General features: G+C 40.2%; 1 protein-coding gene across 9 annotated transcripts in view; it reads left to right on the top strand.

The window, feature by feature from the left end:
- The window catches only part of TNRC6B (trinucleotide repeat containing adaptor 6B), a 127,090-nt gene extending 108,814 nt beyond the window's left edge, over nt 1–18,276 (top strand). For 6 of the 9 annotated variants that reach the window (XM_042837599.1, XM_042837603.1, XM_042837597.1 and 3 more), the window contains 12 exons: nt 3,227–3,352; nt 4,393–4,524; nt 5,061–5,156; nt 5,290–5,464; nt 5,749–5,883; nt 6,082–6,258; nt 10,993–11,139; nt 11,369–11,464; nt 13,910–14,230; nt 14,625–14,698; nt 16,514–16,653; nt 17,492–18,276. In XM_042837599.1, coding sequence (XP_042693533.1) covers nt 3,227–3,352; nt 4,393–4,524; nt 5,061–5,156; nt 5,290–5,464; nt 5,749–5,883; nt 6,082–6,258; nt 10,993–11,139; nt 11,369–11,464; nt 13,910–14,230; nt 14,625–14,698; nt 16,514–16,653; nt 17,492–17,879 — 2,007 coding nt within the window. In that variant the 3' untranslated portion in view covers nt 17,880–18,276. The remainder of the gene's footprint in view (nt 1–3,226; nt 3,353–4,392; nt 4,525–5,060; nt 5,157–5,289; nt 5,465–5,748; nt 5,884–6,081; nt 6,259–10,992; nt 11,140–11,368; nt 11,465–13,909; nt 14,231–14,624; nt 14,699–16,513; nt 16,654–17,491) is intronic. The other 3 variants (XM_042837605.1, XM_042837600.1, XM_042837602.1) reach the window with 2 other exon arrangements.
- Nucleotides 18,277–20,298: the final 2,022 nt, after the last annotated feature.

Here is a 20,298-nt window from a genome sequence, read left to right as displayed (position 1 = left end):
GATTGGTTTTAGATCTAAGTAAACATAAGTAATCACAGTCTTCCACGTTTTTTTCTGCTTTGATATCTGTGATGCATTGGAAACAACCCTTCTAAATTCTGCAAGCCTTTTTTCTGTATGTCTGTGTGCTGTGAGCTTCTGTATGACATCTGTTTCTCTGTGACATCTGTTGTATGTTACGTTAGTGTTTCTTTCATATTCTTGCCCGTTTTAAGTAGAAGCTTTCACTGTTGTTACCAAATACTAATTGTTTCACATTATGAATTGGAGATTGTCCAATAGATTCAGAATGTTTGTTGTTGTGTTTTTTAAAATATATTTTATAATATGTAAAGTGGGAAAAAATATGTAAAAATTCTGTAGGTGTGTTAATGTCTGAGTTTTTTGTTTTTTTTTTTTTAAACTCCTCCATTTTGGTATAACAGGCCAAAAACAGTTTTGTCAACTCCCTCTGGTGGCCCATTTAATAAATACCACTAGCAAACCTTACGCTTTCCAAACAGTTTATGTTCATAGGTATATGCTAATATTGGGAGTTAACTGAAGATGTGTTTGTTTCCGTAGTGGTAGCAGCCATTAGTGCAACAGACATCTCAAAATGTTTTTCTTGGAAGAAAACTTCTAGGGATTTATTGATCATCTCCTTGGACCAGAATTGTGATTGTTAAGTGGTCGTTTGAGTCTGAACTTTTGTCCATGTAATTGCTATTACAAATTAACTTTGCTTCTTCCTAGTCACTTACCGTCCCTCTTTTTCTCCTCTTGCATTCTGTTGCTTCACTAACCAACTCCTGCTGTTGGCTTCAGCTGACTTTGCCTTTCTCCAATCAAGATGGGTGCCTTGGGGATGAGGCTCCCTGCTCTCCCTTCTCCCCTTCTCCCAGCTACAAGCTGTCTCCCTCTGGTTCCACACTATCCAACGTCGGCCTTGGAGCAATCGGCTCAGGGCTCAGTCCCCAAAACTACGCTGCTAGACAAGTAAGCAGGCCACCTTATAAGATGCGTTGTTAATATGGCTGCAACCTGGGCTTAATCCTGGTTAGTTGGTTGCTTGCACTTGTTTTCCTACCAAATAAACAAATAACAAATTTCAGTTATATCAAACCACCCACTTTGGTTCCTGTCATCAAAATGTGTTCTTTCTGGTTTTGTTGGCCTCTTACTTACTGAATCACAGTGCAGCAGCAGACAGATTTATTTTTCAGAAGTCGTGAAGTTAGTTAGTGAAGAACTGTGTGTTGATGTTTTAAAATCTATTTAGAGGCTGTTGATTTGCCCCACCAGCCTCCCACACTGAATTTTTCCAGATTGCCCAATAACCTCATGTGTAGAAATTTTCTTTTAAAATGTTGCAGTCCTTTTGCATAGTGCCTGTTCCTTCCTCCCTTCCCTGCAGAGCATAGAAAGGACTGATTTTAGCAGCGTTTAAAAATGATTGAAGTAGCAGTGGTTTTGTTCTGTGCGTGGAGAAATGGCAGGGAAGAAATGGAGTGGTTGATTATAGTTGGGACAATTCCTTGATACTGTGTTTTGCATTGTACAAGGAGAAAACATTGCAGGAATGCTAGGAAATAAAGAATAGAACTGAGTATTACAACTGGACTAGCTTATATAGTCATGTGCCTGACATGATGGTGTTTCTGTGTGTTGTCTCTCTGTTTCTATGTGATGCAGTGTTGAACATCAGATTAAATCCAGAATTTGTAGACATGTTCTCAAATTCGGTGTCTGGAGCTCCACTGAGCTTTAGAGAAAGCTGAAAGTGTAGCAGCACTCCAAGCTTCTCAAAAAATTTGATGCGCAGTTGATCCCAGTGAGATTTTTCCAGAATACAGGCTTCTCTGTCTCTTGGGATTTTTTTTCTTTTTTGTCTGTCCTCCTGCTGCACGCTCAGTACGGCATGCTGAGCTGCTTCTGAAAGAGGAGATGTATTGAGAAGATACAGTGCAGGTGGATGAGGCGATCCACAGTGTACAGTACAGAATTAGAATGAGAGACTTGTGTTTTGGCACAAAGGATAGTGGAGAATGCACAGCATTCCAGCTGAAGGGGGGCAAAACTTATGAAATTCTGACATACGGGGGAAGGAAGGGTTTTGGAGAAGACCTCCAAGACTTCAGTTTGAAGAAAGATGAACTTACATTGGATACAGTGATGTTGGTATGGAGAGAGAACAGAACGATGGCTGAGGGTTTAAAAAATACTGTTCAGAAGCCATAGTGTATGACAGAAGCAGGTATGAATCAAGGGATTCTTGTATATTCTTGTATACAGTGGAGAAGGAGAGTTGCTGAAGGTCTTGGAGAAGAAAGGACAGGATCATGGCATGTAAGGACTTTCAGAGTACAGGAGAGAAGTGTGTTGGCTTCTGTTTTTAGAAACAACATGCACAGCTGCACATGAATGAGACTGTCCATAACATCTCCTGTGGCTTTTTGTTGAAAGATGTTAGAAAAAGTGCTCGGAGTCTGAAATAATGGAACATAATCACAAGTTCTCTTGGTCTTTCTGTACAGTAGGATTTACTGCTACAGAAGTTCCTTTAAAAAGACGAAACTGTTCTCATTAAAAAAATCTAAAGAAACAGCAAGTGTTCTTTCTACTTAAGGAAAAAAATCACTAGGAGAGGTTTTTTTTTCTTATTTGAGAGTTTGCCTACTCTTCACCTTATTCTTTAATAAGAGGGAAAAATAGGAAAACAAAAAATTCTCAATCCAGAATGCTGAATATTTCACATCACAGGGAAATTTTTCATGACAATGCTGAGTTTTGATTTGTTAGTGGAAAGCCCTCAGCGAAAGTAACAGACTTGAGTGATGACAGCCTAGTGTGATAAAATACCTCACTTTTCTGAAACAGTGGCCAAAAATTCTCATTGACAGTCTTCCCATACTTTTAAGCTAGTGGAATGTTTTTTGAGCTTGTTCTTTGTACTTGGTTTCTGTTTCCTAACATGTTACATGCGAAATACAAAACACAAACTTAGTCATGTGCTTTGAAATACACGAACATGACTCTTCAATGTAGAAGAGAAAGAGCCTGCATCTTGAAAATGTAGTACGGCGGTCTTCATGCAGGTGCAGCGCTACTGATTTAGGGCAGACATTTCAGTAGTTCAAACAATACTCTGTTGAAGTCAGTACTTGCCTCATTATTTATAAATAGCTAGTAGCATAGATACCCATTATTCTGAAGAATTCTTCTCACTACTGCTTTAATTTTATAGGGTGGCAATCATGGTTTGTTTGGAAACAGCACAGCACAATCGAGGGGCATGCACACACCAGTGCAGCCACTAAATCCTTCCCCCAATATCCGGGCGCAAGTGCCTCCCCAATTTCTTTCTCCCCAGGTAAGGAATTTAAAGTAACTGGTTACTTGTAAAGAAAAGAAAAAAGAAAGCAAAGGAAGGAGCTACAGCCTTCAATGCACATCATTGAGATTGTCATAGTCTTGATGTTAAGAAACAGAAAACGTAGATAAAAGTTTTAACCACTTTCAACTGTCAATTTTATATTCATTGAGAGATGAAATTCTGCAGAAGAATTAGCCTTCTGTCATTTCAAGGCAGTGGGTTGTAAGCGCTCTCTACCAGTATTTTAAAACTCAGGGTGAATTCAGAAATCCTGTGTCTTACGTAGGGTTTTGGGAAATATTCAAAAGTCAAACTCAAGAGAAAGAATAAAAAGTTCTCTGAAGTGTGACAAACTGCTTAATTTTTTTCAAGCAGGTTTGTCTCAAGCTTTGTGTTTCAGTTACATTGCAGAACTCTTATTGAAGACTTGAGGCTCTCAAACCGCACAAGTTTAGCTGTTCTTTGCACTCTGAATACTTTTGGAGATTATCTTGAGTACCTGTGTAGCTCAAATATGCAGGAAGAAGTAGGGGGATTCTTCTCCACCAACTCCTGTCTTTTACTATAGCCTTATTCAGCATACACAGAAATTAACTCTTTCTGTGAGGCACTGTTTCTTTGCTACAGTGACTGCCTGAATGCCTTTCTTTTTCCTTGTCAAGCAGTACGTTTTTAATGTGATAATGCAGTACTGTGATTACTGGTTAGCTGTGTACCTATCAGGATTTTACTCTACTGTAGTCTCTAGTAACTAATTGGTTGGGGGAAGAACCTCTGTGTGTGTGTGTGTGTGTGTGTGTGTGTGTGTCTGCATCTGCACATGTAATATTGTATATTGTCAATTGAGTGAGATTCACTCTGCTCAAGCCATAGACTGTGCATGTTTAAATGTCATGTGTTAAGAAATCTGTAATGTCTTTCCCCAAACACCATTTAAAATTGGTGTCCTATCTATTCTTCTATACAGATACCTCCATTTCATTGTCTTATCCTGTAGCAGTGTATTTCTTGAGGATATCTAATTGGTTTCCATGCAGGTTTCGGCCTCCATGCTCAAACAGTTCCCCAACAGTGGCTTGAATCCAGGTCTTTTCAATGTGGGGCCCCAGCTTTCTCCGCAACAGATTGCCATGCTGAGCCAGCTTCCACAGATTCCCCAGTTTCAATTGGTAAGTAGCTAATTATCTTGTGAAACAGACTGTTTGCAAATTGTCTGCTGAGTTTTCTTTTTACATCGGTTCTGATTCTGTTTTGTTCTACTGATGCTGTGATTTTTTTGTACAAGTATTTCCTGCTCCTTGTTTGTGAAAATACAGCCCTCTTAGAGGCCAGCAGATAATCTGAACAGCCCTGTTATTATTGGGTACGTTGTCATGGGTTGGTAATGATTCTCAGCCATGTCTTTGTATATTGAAAGCAGTTGGCTGATTTTTTTATGAAATTTTCTTCAGACTTGTAGTCTCAGTGGCAGCAATAAAGGGAGTACTGCCGATGCTCTTGCATGATGTAAAGTTAGAAAATATTTTTTTATTAATATTTTTGTTAAGCTTTTGTTGTTAATTTTATTTCATTGTGAGGGATGAGGAGTGATTTGCCTCTGCCTGAGTTCTGAGTTAAGCGTTGGCTGGTGGTCAGCTCCTGGCAGTTAGATTTTCCTTCAAGTGCTTTGAATTTTCACCCTTCCCACCCCCCACTTGTCTTGCAGGCGTGTCAGCTCCTCCTTCAGCAGCAGCAGCAGCAGCAGCTGTTACAGAGCCAGAGGAAGTTATCTCAAGCTGTGCGACAGCAGCAGGAGCAACAGGTGGGGCACTGTTTCTGTCAGTCATGTGAAAGCATGAAGTGTACTAACACTGTACGTGTCAGAGATCGCAGGCATTTGAATCTTTTTCAGGTTGTTTCTTCAGTACCATCCCTGTTTTTGTATATTTTTGCAGATTGCTCGTATGGTGAGTGCCCTCCAGCAGCAGCAGCAGAGGCAGCCTGGCATGAAGCATTCACCATCCCACCCTGTTGGGCCTAAGCCACATATAGACAGCATGGTACCCAATCCTTTGAATGTGGGTCTTTCAGATTTACAGAGCAAAGGACAAATACCTGGATACGGTTCAGGTAAGGGCTCCCATGGAATGAGTAATTTGTATGTAATCACTAGAGCAAAGGTTACAAGAAATGTGAGCTCTTGATAAAACTGCATAATTTTTACTACAAACAGCATGTCACAGTGTACCTTAAGTGGCATGCTGACTTAACAGGCTTATGGTAATGTTACTTTTCAAACATTCCATTTGTTAATGCTTGAATTCTACCTTATTTATATTGCAGGGCCTCCACGTTTGAGAACATTTAAACAAAAAAGCAGCAAATGATAATGGCTTGTTGGTTTTGTTTCACAGGCTTTGGCTCAAGCAGCATGGATTATGGCATGGTGGGAGGGAAAGAAGCTGGAACAGAATCCCGCTTTAAACAGTGGACTATGATGGAAGGGCTGCCCTCTGTGGCTTCACAAGATGCCAATATGCACAAAAATGGTGAGAGATTGGCTATATTGGGAGTGCTCTTACGGTATCATCTCACCAGAGGTGAAATAGCTCAGGTGTAACTGCTTCCAGCTAGTTAACATCTGACCTCATTACTGTTCATCTTAACTATTTCTGGTTTTAGCATTTCCTATTCTCATAAAGACTCCTACCTTTCCAGTGTGTAAACATGTCTTTTTAATGCTTCAGGTGCAATAGTGCCCCCTGGAAAGGCTCGCGGAGGATCGCCCTACAACCAGTTTGACATAATTCAGGGCGACCCGCTGGGTGGCCATGCAGGCCCTGCTGGTGATAGTTGGTTACCTGCCAAATCTCCGCCGACGAGCAAGATCGGAAGCAAATCCAGCAACGCCAGCTGGCCTCCAGGTATTACATGAGGGCAGGGATTATGTCCCAATTTTATAGTAAATGTGCTGGGATCTTTCCTCAGTAACCACTGTAAGGAAAGTACTTGGTTGGCTTATCACATTTTTTTTAAATGTCTTGCGTATTAAAACATAGATGTTGAATTTCCAGTTAAAAAGATGTCTGAGCTAAATATGGATTAACTGATAAATATGAGCTAACTGATGAGTTGCCTGATTAGTATTTTGTTTTCATGAGTTGAACCCTCGCAGTTCCGTGACTTTACACTTAAGAAAATTTTCATCTAACCTTTGTCCATAAAATGCATAATGCCAGCTCCTTCCTTTTATATTCATTCCTTACTTGTGTTTTATTACACTGACACAGGATTTAAGAATTCTAATAGTAGTATGGAATCAGAACGCAGAAGGTACAAAAACTGCTTTCTTGTGGTGATGGGAAAAGGATTTTCCTCTCCTGGCTTTTTTTATTCGACAGTACACAAACTTTCCCTTTCAGAAGTTATTTATAAATATGATCCGCAGTGGAGCACAAGGCTTCTTTTGCCAGCAGTATTGGTGTAAAATGTATATGCTGTGCTATTTGCTGTGATTCATTTTTTGTTGTGTTTGTTTATGTTGTGTAAAGGATAGAAGGGTGATAGTGTATTTCAGTACTTTTCAGCAATCTTTTGGATTGAGCAGAAGTTTCATTGGTTTACAGGCACTGGCGTATTCTTTAAGTCTTGTAGAGTTTCATTGGCAGAATTTTTTGCCCACTAGAAAACTCAAGAATATCTAAGAAAAGTGTGAATGTATTTAAACACATAATTATCTACATAAAAGAGTTGTTAAACCCAAAGTGGTGCCCCTGTTGTTATATGGATCAATCACCAGTATTGTTCAGCAAGTAGCAGGATGCACTGATTTTTTTTCTATGCCTGGAGAAGTCTTAAATTCCAAGTAAACATTCCTTGCTGCTAATCCTTTGCTGTGTACCCACTCGAGCACAAAGAAGTAAAGGTACAGGTACATCTCGTGGTGAACAGCAGTACAGGCCTTGCATTAAAAAGCCTAGAAATCTGTGCTACTGATACAAAACAGCTAGAAGATTACAAAAAGTACGTAGAGCTTTTAATGTGAGAAACTTTCAGTGTCTAACTGGTAAGAAAATGTTTTTTGATGAGGTGATGCAGTTAAAGAATTAGCTACCTCAACAGTGTCTGCACATGTACAACTTTTCAGACCACTGACTGCTTTCTGTAGAAGTGTATTTACATTACATTGCTGTCAGCCTGGCTGCTCATAGGGGGTTTCTTGAACTGGAATTAACGTTCATAATGTCAGGAATCCCCAGGCTTAATTCTTTTCAGGACCTGTCTCCTAGGCTCATTGGTTACTTAAAAAAAACCCACAAGTTGAGAATGTTCCCGTATAAACCACCTGAGAAACACAGCACTGCTTGGGATACTGGAAGAGGGATGTGAGTATCCACTCTGCTGAAGCGACTGTTGGCTCTGACAAGATTATTAGAACCAGAATTCTGTTACAGAAGCAAGGCACTGAATAGCTGTTCTTTGTCCCTGTTCTGTGACTTTGAGCTTCCTTAGTGATGCTTGCAGTCCTGCTGTCAGTGATATGTAAACTTTTTGCTATTATTTACTGTCTCACACTGAGAGAGGATAGCTGGTGTTCATGAATCCTGAACATAAACTGTCACTGGGATCATGAGTACCATCCCTCATCTCCTGTGTAAATTAGTAGCTCTTGACTGTGATTGTAGACTTCAGATAGGAGATATTGAGGGCTTTGTCATGTGGCTTTTAGGTACTAGTCACTCTGTTGTTACCACTCTCATGAGGTCCATAGACTACTGGGACAAATGTTAATGTCCCATAACCATCATCCATTTAAGCTGTTTCATGGCTTTGTTAGCTTTTTTGGCCTCCTTGAGAAGAAAAAAGTACCTATAATCATGATCTACCTTATCAACAGCCCTGATTAAGGATAAAGATCCGAGGTTATTGTAACCTCGTGAGTCCTTTTTCTGTCTAGGCTTGCAGATGAGGCTCACTGTCAGATCCTGGTATGGAAATTTTCTGCACAGTGTTGAGAAACAAGTTGTTAATAAAAACGAGTTTACAGGAGGGAACCTCTTGAAATGCATGTGAGTTTCCTTTGAGTGAATACGCAGTGATCATTCAGCTTTTACCCTGATCTCAGCTTTCATATTTTCTTACTGACTGCCATCTACTGCAGAAATTCTGCCGTTCAGAACAGCAGTATTTGTTCAGCACTAAGATGAATGAAATCATGCCCGATGAAACTGGTCTCTCAGGTGGAGGTGAGAGCAAGTTTTGCTGCGCTGATCAGAGTAACATCTTTAGATTACATCACACAAGCTTGCATACCAAGATAACGCTATTTTATAATTTCCTCATAGAGGAATTGTACAGTTGTGTGCTCCAGGCATATTTGTTTTGATGATGTTTTTCTAATAATCCTATACTTGAACTGTTCAGGAGATGGTTTCAGATACAATCCAGAGAAATGTACTTCATGTTTTCTTTACAATATAGAAATATGAGAGATTTGCTATGGGGACTGTTCATGGATGCCCATGAGATAACTGTCATTCCTGAAGGATAGTTTGGAAATTTGTCAGTATGCTGAAGTTCACAGAAAACTCTTATAGCAGCCTATCACAAAATACTGTGTATACTTGTAATACTGTACAAAATACTGTTGATTTCCCTCCCCTCTGTAGGCTGCCTTTAGGTACTGAAAGGCTGCCATGAGGTCACCCCGCAGCCTTCTTTTCTCCAGGCTGAACAAGCCCAGCTCCCTCAGCCTGTCCTCATAGGGGAGGTGCTCCAGTCCCCTGATCATCCTTGTTGGCTCTCCTCTGGACCCTCTCCAACAGCTCCCTGTCTTTTTTGTACTGCGGGCTCCACACTTGGACGCAGTATTCCAGGTGGGGCCTTACAAGAGCACAGTAGAGGGGCATTTTGTATCCTAACCTTTGTTTATAGATTCTTTGTCTTGGAACAGAGAAAATCTTTTTGACTAGACCTGAGAATCTGCATTCAGTGGTCTTTAAGCATAAGGTGATCCTTCCCTTCAGGGGACTGCTGTGTTTTGGCAGAAGCTGAACATATTTCTTTCTTGGTATGGTGCTGATTGATTGTTCATACTGTTAAGAATTTTGATACCTGCTAGCGTAGATTATGTAGTAGAGTTAGAAGAAATTGGGAGACTGATGTTTATAAAATCTTGAAGACAATGGGTAAGGTAAAATCAGAATTGTAATTCTGCAACCCTTGCAGTGCTGCGGCTGTGGTAGAGGTGCTGGGACTGAGAGAATGTGTATTTTACATAGGTGAGAACGTAGTTGGTTTTTTCTTTTTTTTTTCCATCATGAGTAGTAAACATGGGTAGTGTTGCTTTTGGAGCTTCTACAGATAGATATTTCTAGCTGGTTGAAAAAATGGAAAATGGGTTCACAAGCAAGTGTGAGCTGAGAGTAGGCATTTTGGCATCCTTAATAGAAATGCTAAGACAGTGTGATGTCTGTAGCTTGCTGATAGTGGCCAGGTTTATGTTCTTGTCCCTAACTGCTACCAACAGAGGCAGAATACTGGGATGGATGGGTCACAATTCTGACCCATCAGGATACTTCTTATGTCTTCTCTTGAGATTCTCCTGACAGTGCAATATCATAATCTAATACTGCCCTAATACTGTTACAGCAGCTGTTCGAACCATCACTATCACATCTTCTTCTCTGTTTGTCTGTCAAAGTTGTAGTCTTGACTACGCTGCATTGTTTTAGCATTAACTGAAATGAGACTTTCCATGGCAGGTTCCCGTATATATTGTTGCATTTCACCCAGATCCTCTGTTATCAGTTATTTCAAAACTTCAGGTTAGGAATGAAGGTATCATTCCATATTCTGCATTTGTATCTGCAACTGATTAATCTGTTACCTGGCACTTCCTTCACACGTCTCCAAATTGTTACATGGTACTCGTGAAGCTTCTGTTTTTGTATTTGGCATTATTCATTTCTTACCATGGCTTCCAGAATTGCCCACAGAACTTTATTAATTGAACATCTGTCTACTTCAAAGCAGAAACCAAGTTACTAATCTTTCTTAAAGTTGATGGAATTTTTTTGTTCACATTCTCTCTATAACTCTGCATAATGTCTTAAAGATCTGACATTCATGGAGGTATAATTGAGAGGCTAAAGCATATTTGTTCAGTCTTCAGTACAAAGTATGAAGAATGTTAACTTATGCACATATTTTATACACATTTTTATCGAAAGGTACCTCGCATTAGCATTACTTCAGTACCACTGGGTGGTGCATAAACTGTGTGTGTACCTACAGTGCAAAGCATCTAAGGTTGCATTTACAAGCTCACACTGTAAGCACAGAAAGCATCTGAGCAGATATATAATGTATTAAGGAAGGTTAAAACTACTGAAGCCTCATCTGAATTTAGCTGAACAAAATGTCAAAGGAGCTCTGTATGCACTTGCAGCACTTTTGCAGTATTGGCTTGTATTCACACACTAGAAATAGCTCTGTGGGAGGAAATACACACTAAATTTTAAGTAAGAGAAATCTGAATTTTTATTTTTTTTTTAGGAACAGTGTGGAAGATTGTCCTCCTAAAATATCCTCCACAGTTACCTCTAGTAAAGACATTCCATTGTCTGCATCTAACTCCTTCTTTCCTCCTGTCCCAGAGTTCCAACCAGGAGTGCCATGGAAAGGTATACAAAACATTGACCCTGAATCTGACCCCTACGTGACCCCTGGAAGTGTGCTGGGGGGGACAGCCACATCTCCCATTGTAGATACTGACCACCAACTTCTGCGGGACAACACCACAGGTAAAACGTGAACAGCATCTGATTGTTTATGTCTGATATTTGAGAATAGTCTGATATTCCTGTCGTAACAGGATAAGTCTGCATTTGACTAAGAAGGAAGCCTGTGTGCTTGTGTACCACAGTTGTGTATCATGTACAAGGCTGACATTGTTATGAATCATGGCTTTCTTGAGATTTAACTCTGCAACTGGCCTACTCTTCACATTCTTTCTCTTTCTGCCTTTGATAGGGTCTAATTCTTCCCTCAACACCTCGCTGCCTTCACCTGGTGCCTGGCCCTACAGTGCCTCTGACAATTCCTTCACCAACGTTCATAGCACTTCAGGTATGCAGGCTACAAAATTTATCTGGACAGAACATTTTCCAATTATTCACTAATTCCTATTCCATGTTCCACCTTGAAATACCCTTTTCAATGTCTCCTTATGAAATTTGGAAGTAATGATGTGAGAGGCTGATCAGATCATTTTCCTTGTGATTATAAAATAACCTGTTGTAGTTGCTTTAGAAACTAGACTCAAATCCCTTCACCTACCCTTCTCCCACTAAAACATTCATAATTATGCAAGTTAAAAAACAAGATAGCACTAGGCAGTAGATATAGGAGGAAAAAAAAACCAATACAAATGTGATCCATTTATATGTAAAAACTTAGGGGAGCCATTGTAATGTGTGCATGAGGTAAGGAATATAGAGAGTAATAAAGCAGGTGATTTTATTCATCTTAAATTTGGAGTGTTGAAGTTCTGTGAAGGGAACACTTTTTTCTTGCTTTCTGTAGTGCTCATATTTCCCCTGAGAAACCAATTTTTAGTCAAAGGACTGAAAAGCTTAGGCAAGGATCTTTCAGTGCTGGCCTGCAGACAGTAGTGTCTGCATCAGTAAGTAGAGTCTCCAAAGCTGTCTTGTGAAGAAAGGCCTCAGCACACGCTTCTGAGTAGGAAGCTGGAAATAGTTGTTTCAGACAAATAATTCATATTTTGAGCTGCTTATAAATGCTGGAGTTTTCTTTTGAGACGTTATTGTCTTTGGCAGCTATTCAACACTGAAGAATTGTGTGTGGATAGCAGAAGTGGTGAACTTAGCTGAGAGCTGCATCTGTCCCACACTGTTTTTCAGGCTTCTGGGATAAAAGCAGTGTTCATATGATAACTCGCCACCTTTGCAAAACACTGAAAATGCTGCTTACCTCTCAAGAAAGGGTATTCCTGCTTCCAGTTTGTGGCATCACGTTGGTTTGAAGCAGTATACATATATGCAGGATTCCAATTACAGAAAAAATTTCTCCTTCTTAGCCTGAGTGGAGGAATGACATGTATCAGCTTTCTCATATCTGCTTGCTTCTGTCTAGCACATAAGAAGAAGAGAGAAAGGTTGAAAAAAAAAAAAAAAAAAAAAAAAAAAAAAAACTGAAGTCATAGCTAAATTGAAGACAGTGCACCCAGTGCCTGCCATAAATCCCCTTTTTTCCACATCTTGTTGAACTGCACACCGGTGTTCTACAGCTGGAAAATAGGTCATCTGAATTAAGGATTTAGAATTCACAAATCTATAAAACAAACTTGGTTTTTAAGGACTTTTATGTACCGTTATAGGTTAGTGCTTGAAATCTCAGTATTGTTGACAGTTACTGTCATTGAAATACATAGATCCAAATGTGAAGCAAAGTGTGCCTTTACTTATTGCTCTAAGTTTTAATGTTGTCAGTCCCAAATGTATTATTTTGTGACATGTAGGCATAGATTTTAATCTCTTATTTCAAATGAACGATTTACTACCTTTTGTTAGTAAAAGAAGATTAATACATGAATTTGCAAACATATAAATGAATTCCAATTAAGATAATATATGGCTCAAGAGCCTTTTCCCCTAAGATATTCTGTCTGTTTGCTGATTCTGTTTACAGAGCAAGGAAAAAGAAAATTACTCAAGCAATTTCAACTTAGATTTATTTCTTCTTACTGAGTGATAAATATCGCTTGATGTCCAGAGGTATAGGAGAGGTTACACTCTACTAAGGACAATCAGTAGGGATGAGCTTTTAAATATCCATAATTCAGTGATGTTTTGGGGAGCTTTTAACTTGTTTTCTTTGTTTGTTTGTTTTTTGTTTTAAATGAGTGAGGGATGCCCACTATTATTCTTCTCCTAATAGGTACTTGGCAATGTTTTCAAGTATAAATTCAGTGCATGCTGTCAAGATGGTTTTAAAGTCCAGTTGACGTATAGCTAAACATCCTTCGTTGTGCGTTGTCATTGTGCACACTCTGTAATGACATTTCTGTTGTGTGAGAAAGCAGTAATCTTATTGAATGACATCTTTAGCAGGTAGCATTAGCTTAGTAGACAAGAGCAGTAAATGGTCATTTTGGTTCTCTACAAGTCTGGGGCCTTGAGAAAGTTCAGTTTTATGTATTAAAATCAGTAGCACCCAAATGTGCAGGAAATCCTCAGATTTCTCAAGTGAAATGTAGTAGTGTAATGTGGGTGTTTCATGTTTCTGTTGTTAATGATTAAATATATTGTGGTAAGTTATATTAACGCAGACAATAATATTTTTCTTCTGGGGGGGGCAAGGGTCAGCGTGTGTAAAATAAGCCAAGATTAACTACATGTCATGGGGTTTTTTGCTATGGCAGATTATTTTTTGTTTTGTGCTATGTGCTTGTCTGTGATTGAAATTGCAAAGAATTTGCAGTAATGCTGTAGTTGAAAGCTAGTTGAATCTTATTAGGTTTCTCTAATACATATTGTTTATTCAATCTTCCAGCAAAATTCAGTGATTACAAATCAACATGGTCCCCAGATCCCATAGGACACAATCCCACTCATCTCTCCAACAAGATGTGGAAAAACCATATTTCCTCAAGGAACACTACAGGGCTGCCTCGCCCGCCTCCTGGCCTGACCAACCCCAAACCATCATCTCCATGGAACAGCACAGCACCCCGATCGGTCAGGGGCTGGGGGGCACAGGACTCAAGGCTTGCCTCTGGTGAGAAGAATCATCTGATAACGCCATTGATCAGACCTGAGGAGTGTGCGTTTTACAGCACTAATGGTTTGGAGGAGAGAAAGTTGCAGTTGCCTGGTAAAAGGAAAAAAGTTCCTTAAGTTCTTGAAATGGAAATGAACTGTCAGTGATTGGGATGGGGGGGAAAGGGGGGCTGGGGAAAATCCTAGGTCCTGCTGCAGGAGATTAGTGGAGAGGGCTAAGAGTTGCAACAGAGGAATTTCTGTTGCATAGGGCCTTTCAGAACTTAAAGAAAGTTGATGGGGGGAGACTGCTAGAAAGTAAACAGGTAAAAAGTGGATCCTGATGTGAAATGCGAAGAAAGATGTGCTTTTTCTTTGCAGGAGTAAATATTCAGCTCTCATATGTTATTAGGCTAATAATGCTGAATTTGTCTGAGACCGAAAGACCTGACTGTAAAGAAAAAGGTTTTTCAAAGGTTTTTCTTGATTCCTTTCTCTCCTGTTTGCAGCATCTACTTGGAGTGATGGTGGTAGCTCAGTTCGTCCTAGTTACTGGCTGGTTCTTCACAATCTCACTCCACAGGTATTTTCTGTTACTGTCTCTGGGAGCTTGTTTGCTTTGCTGAGATAGCTGTTGGTGGGCTCTTCACTTGGCTCTTTGTGATTAAAATCTAGTAGAATCAATTTGTCAGCGTGCATGAGATGCTTTTCTACTAACCAGGGCTGTAGTCTAATTGGTTTTTCTGTAGTCATCTTTTCATTTAACTTCAAGATGTTCAGTGTTTTCTGGATGACTAACTTAGCTTTTTCTTACCTAGCATTCAAAGAAAGTAATGGAACAGAAAGGTTTGTTTTTCCTAGAAGTGAAGAAAAGTTGCATGACCATAATGTAGAATGGTTGACAGCAGAGTCTGTTTCTTTGGGATATAAGAACGCCGGTATAACTGCTAGCTTTCACTTTGGTGTTTCCATTCTGAAACCACAGTGTTTCCAGCTCTCCTGCCAAAAACAGTCTAAATAGGTTATTCCTACAAAAGTGTTCTCAGCACTCTTCCTTTCAAAATGAATTCTATGGGGATCGTGGTTTTGTCGATCTCATTTAGTTTGTATTGAATGCTTAGGAAAAACCTGTGTGATTATCAGCTGTACCCTAAGGTTTAGACCCTAGTTCCCTGTTCTGCAGGGTAATTCTGGTAGAGCTTAAGAAGGCATCAGTATGAAAGACTGAGGTCTCTTTTGGATCATCCCAAATAGCAAGCTACAACTTCTTTCATAGAAAGGATTGTTTTCCTTTATGCGAATGAAATGGTAGGAATGGAAATTGTGAAGAGGCACAATTCTAAGTCCCTGCCCTTATGCGAGTTAGATTAATATTGCTTTAGGAATCATTTAATGGAGTAGAAATATATTTTGAAGGTATTCAAATCAATAGAAAAGCAGATTATAGTTGTACCTTCTCTAGCAAATCCTCTTTTTGTTATGGATCAGATACATTGAAGAGGAGGAAGTAAAAGATTAGCATGACTTCAGAGGCAGTATCTCCAGTTTCTTTTTTTAACTGGGCCCGTATCTGTACCCACATAAAACTTTCTTTTCCTTCATTTGAAATTGTATTGTATAATAGGGGAAAAAAGGAGAAAGAAGGAAGTCACACTTCCTTTAAGTATTTGCACATACGGATCCCGTTTGTGTGTGCATGGTCTTGTGGCATACAGGGAATAGAATCTGTCTGTACAGAACACTTTGGAGAACAGCAATTCCTGGAGGTAAGAAGCTGTTATGCTGCAAGAAGGAATGTAGGCAACAACTGCTGTGAAAACATCAGTCAGGAGGAATGAACGTTGGTGGGTTCAGCAAACTGTTTCTATGACTTACTGTTTCATAAACCACAAAGACAAAAAATAAAATAAAAATTAAAAGACCCCTTATTGTAGAGGTGAGAATTCCAGTTCTGTAAAGACTGTTTACATACTGGTTGATCTAAATGCAGCTGGCATCGCAGTGCTGGAAACTAACAAATTCTAGTTCTTCTGGCACAGTCCTAATGGCTGAAGATGCTGAGAAGTACAGCCTGTCTACAATCACTGGAAAACCTGCAGATGTAAGGATAGTGATGGAATGAGAAAGCAAGGAGGGGAAAATGAGTCAAGCTACAAATGAGCTGAAAAGATAAGCCAGCTTGTTGCATGAAGTGTAATCACTGTAATTGCGAGAACTTGAGGCATACTAAGATGCTATTTAAAAATTAAATCCTGTTACCTCTGCTTTCTTTCTATTGCTTCCACCTGTTTTGCTCTGTGAGAGCAGATTATCTTCTAGTGACTGCAGCTATTAAGACAGAAAATTATGTAGTGAAGTAGTTGCCAACGTCTCTTCTATTTTGGCTGTTCTTCTGCAGATCGATGGCTCAACCTTGAGGACGATCTGCATGCAGCATGGCCCACTGCTGACATTCCATCTGAACCTGACCCAGGGCACCGCTCTCATCCGATACAACACCAAACAGGAGGCGGCCAAGGCCCAAACTGCACTGCACATGTAAGCAAATCCCAGTGTCCTTCGTTTGCTGCTAGACTAGTCATGAACACAAAATGTGTCTCCAGTACTGTGCTTTAGAAGCTCGTTTCGGGCATTTTTGAAGGGCATCTTTCATTCACTGGTAGGAGAATATGAGAAACAAGGGTGCCTTCCATTTATCTTGTTTTAAGTACTGCCACAGACTGGTAAATGCAGAACCACGGAGGTGCACATAGCAGGGTGGAATTGTGACCAACATGCAGATTGCTGTACAGTTTGGGCTATCTTATGAAAGATCATGAATAAATTTAGATCATTCTTACATGTGTCACCCAAATGTGCAGGAATCTGCTGTTATTTTGAGATATACCTGAAATAGCTCCTTTGAAAAGCTACCGTTCTTTACTTTCCAGTTCTTAAACTTTTTTGAATTCACGGTGGCTCTAGTATGTTTTGAAAATGTGAGAGGTCTGGAGACAAAAGTAACTTCCTGGGCTTTTTAAACTTCTCTTGCTCTGTTTGAATGGAAGCATACATGCATGTATCATTTTATCTACACCATATATGTACTTTTGTTGTCTTTGCATTTATACTCAAGGCTTTAGCTTAAATACAGAAAGCTTTTGTTGCAGGTTAACAATAGAGTATTTGATTTTTGCCCTTTATAAAATGGAAGTTCTTGTGTTTTGAGTCAGTTTCACTGTTGAGAATGGCTGACATTTACTGTGCTCATTCCATTCTGGCCAGCTGATTTCTGCTTTGGTTTTGTCACCAACTAGCATTGCTTCCATACCTTCTGAATCCCTTCCCTTCAGTTCCAGCTTTGACTAATTATTTTTTTCTTCCTTACGTCTTCCAGGTGTGTGTTGGGAAACACTACCATCCTGGCTGAGTTTGCCACAGATGAGGAGGTTAGTCGCTTTTTGACACAAGCTCAGCCCCCTACACCTGCAGCAACCCCAAGTGCACCCGCGGCAGGCTGGCAATCCCTGGAGACGGGACAGAACCAGACAGATCCAGTTGGACCTGCTTTGAATCTCTTTGGTGGGTCAACAGGGCTTGGGCAGTGGAGCAGTGGTGGCGGCGGCAGCAGTGGGGGTGATCTCACTGGCGCTTCGTTGTGGGGGCCCCCAAACTATTCTTCAAGCTTGTGGGGGGTCCCGAGCGTAGAGGATCCACACAGAATGGGCAGCCCTGCTCCCTTACTACCTGGAGACCTTCTGGGAGGAGGGTCGGATTCAATCTGAACTTAGAACTTTCAACTCTGACCTCGTGACCTTTTTTGGAACAGCAGCAGCACTAACTTGACCTTTTCGTTTTTTTTCAACTTGCAATAAATACATTTATAAAAGGAAAAAAGAAAACGGAGAGAGAAAAAAAGGTGGGTCATTGACAGACTGTCTGAGCACATAGTTGCCTCCCTTATATAACTTCAGTTTTTTCGTTTGGAATATGAATCCAAAAAGAGAACATATCACTCTTGAAATACTTGAATCATGAACGCCAACTTAGAAAGACAATGTGAAGCAAGTACACATACCATTTAAATTTAAACACAAAAAATTAAAAAAATTAGTTTCTAGTTTTTCACTTTTTCATGTTATACGGAAGTTGTTGCTAAGAAACATATATACTGAAAAAATAGCTTTTTAACTTTGTTTGCACTGGGTGTGTTTCCGTCCTTAGGTCTACCATGTTGGGTTGGGGTAGGGGTGGGATTCAAAAGAAAAAAGGGGTGGGGGGAGGGGAAGACTTGACGGAGCCTCACTTTAAAAACAAAAACAGACAAAAAAAAAAATTAAAAAAAAAAAAAAAGAAAAAAAACAACAACAACAAAAAAACCATCACTTTGTGATTGGCTGGTTGATAAGTACCAGTGTGTTCTGGCACATGTAACTGCCCACGTGTGCTTGTTTCTGTGTGAGTGCGTGTGCACATATTTGTGTGTGTGCATTTTTTCTCTCTATATATAATCTTGAAACGCTGCATTGCTGATGGTCTATGGGCTGGCTGGCCATCTGCGTGTCTTGCTTCTGAAAACAAGACAGGCATGGTGGAGTCCCTGTGGCTGAAGCAGAATCCAGTTGGGCTGGATTAAAATTTGTCAGTTTTTTTTAAATTCATTTTAGCAGGGTGCTATCTCAAGTTTGCAGATCATACTGAATGGGTAGTTGCTTCCTAGCCCTTGTTCTAACCCTGTGGTAGAGCAGAACACTGCCATATCCAAAGGATTTGGTGAGAGGGGAGCCAGTGTTGTCTTTTGAGTAGCAGTGTATTTATTTATTTATGTCTGCATGTGGGGTTTTTGTATGGAGTGAACCCTAGAATGTTTGTTATATAATGCAAGCCATTTTTTTTTCTTCTGAAGAGAGGAAAAGGGGAGGAAAGAAGACATTGCCATTTCTGGGGTGACAAAGAAGAATGTTCTTACTGTCTTGCAAGCTTCGGAACCTTTAAAACTAGCAAAAAGATAAGTTTCTTTTCTCCCCCAAAAGCATAAATAAGCACCCACGTTCATTCTTGAAGAATCCATCAAAAGCTTGAAAGTCCAGCCCAACCAAATTAGCCTTTCAATTGATTTACTGCTTGTTTTAAAACTGACAAAAGTGAAATTGTGTCAGCAAACCGCTGGCCGGCCTGCCTCATCCCCTGAAAGCACATGCAGCTGACTCCCTTCCGCGTCCTTCACGGTGAGCGTTACCTGTGCCAGGCCTTGGTGTATTACAGCACCAGACCATCACTGACAGAAACGTTTACTTACGAATGTTCTTAAACCAGTGTGTACTTCAAACGTTTCCTTTTGTTTCTCTGTGTTGTGTTTTTTCCTGTGTACGTGGTTTTGCTTAGGGAGGTATATAACTAGCAAAGACTTTTTTTTTTTTTTTTTTAAAGTATTGCACCTTTTTGTTTTTTGTTTTTACTTTTTCTGTACTGTTGCTTTGTAATTTTCTGTATTTAAGGAAAGGTTTGGGGTTTTTTTAGCATCAGTGTAAGTAGTACTCTGGGCAGGATAGGGGTGACCTATGTAATCCACAGTGATAGCCAGTGTGTGCGTGCATGTGTGCGCTGGGAACAAACTTCCGAGACTGCTTGTTGTGAAGAGCCGTAGCAGCCTTGAAGGAGCATCTCTTTACACAAAGCCAGGAGTCATTCGGAGGAAGGCTGGGAAAAGAGGGAAGAGAGATGCCGGTACTTTTCGTGTAAGTGCTAGCATCCGTGTGGCGTTGTCTAGCCGTCGTACTGTCTAACAAAGTGCCGACGTTCAGTACCAGCAACTACCTGTCCATTCCAACCCTCAGCGGGAGCAGTTCTCGGTTTTTATTACCTGTCGGGGGGAGGATAGGAGAGTCTCCAGCGTTTTCATTGAAGGATCCAACAGTGTCTAATACATTAAAGCAGGGCATAGGTGGGGAGAAGCAGAAGCAGACTCAAGTAGGGTAGGGGTGCGTGTGTGTGCGTCTGGGTGCGTGTGCCTGTGGGTTGGGAGGGGGGGGAAGGACTGGGGAGTTTTGTGGCTTTTCTCAATTCGCCCTTTCTATGTAAACCCAGTGTCACAAGGATGACTGACTGAGGGAAATGCTGCATTTACACATGCCTGTAGATTTGTACACAAAGTGTTACGTGACAAGAAGTATGAGTAGGTTTGTATTTGCTTAGTAAACTGGA

The sequence above is a fragment of the Centrocercus urophasianus genome, unplaced genomic scaffold (assembly GCF_019232065.1).
Source record: "Centrocercus urophasianus isolate 14NV4802_14NV808 unplaced genomic scaffold, USGS_Curo_1.0 seq_73, whole genome shotgun sequence".
In the NCBI taxonomy this organism is placed as follows: Eukaryota; Metazoa; Chordata; class Aves; order Galliformes; family Phasianidae; genus Centrocercus; species Centrocercus urophasianus.
Note: the sequence above shows the minus strand (reverse complement) of the source record. Positions and strands in the feature narration are given on the sequence as shown.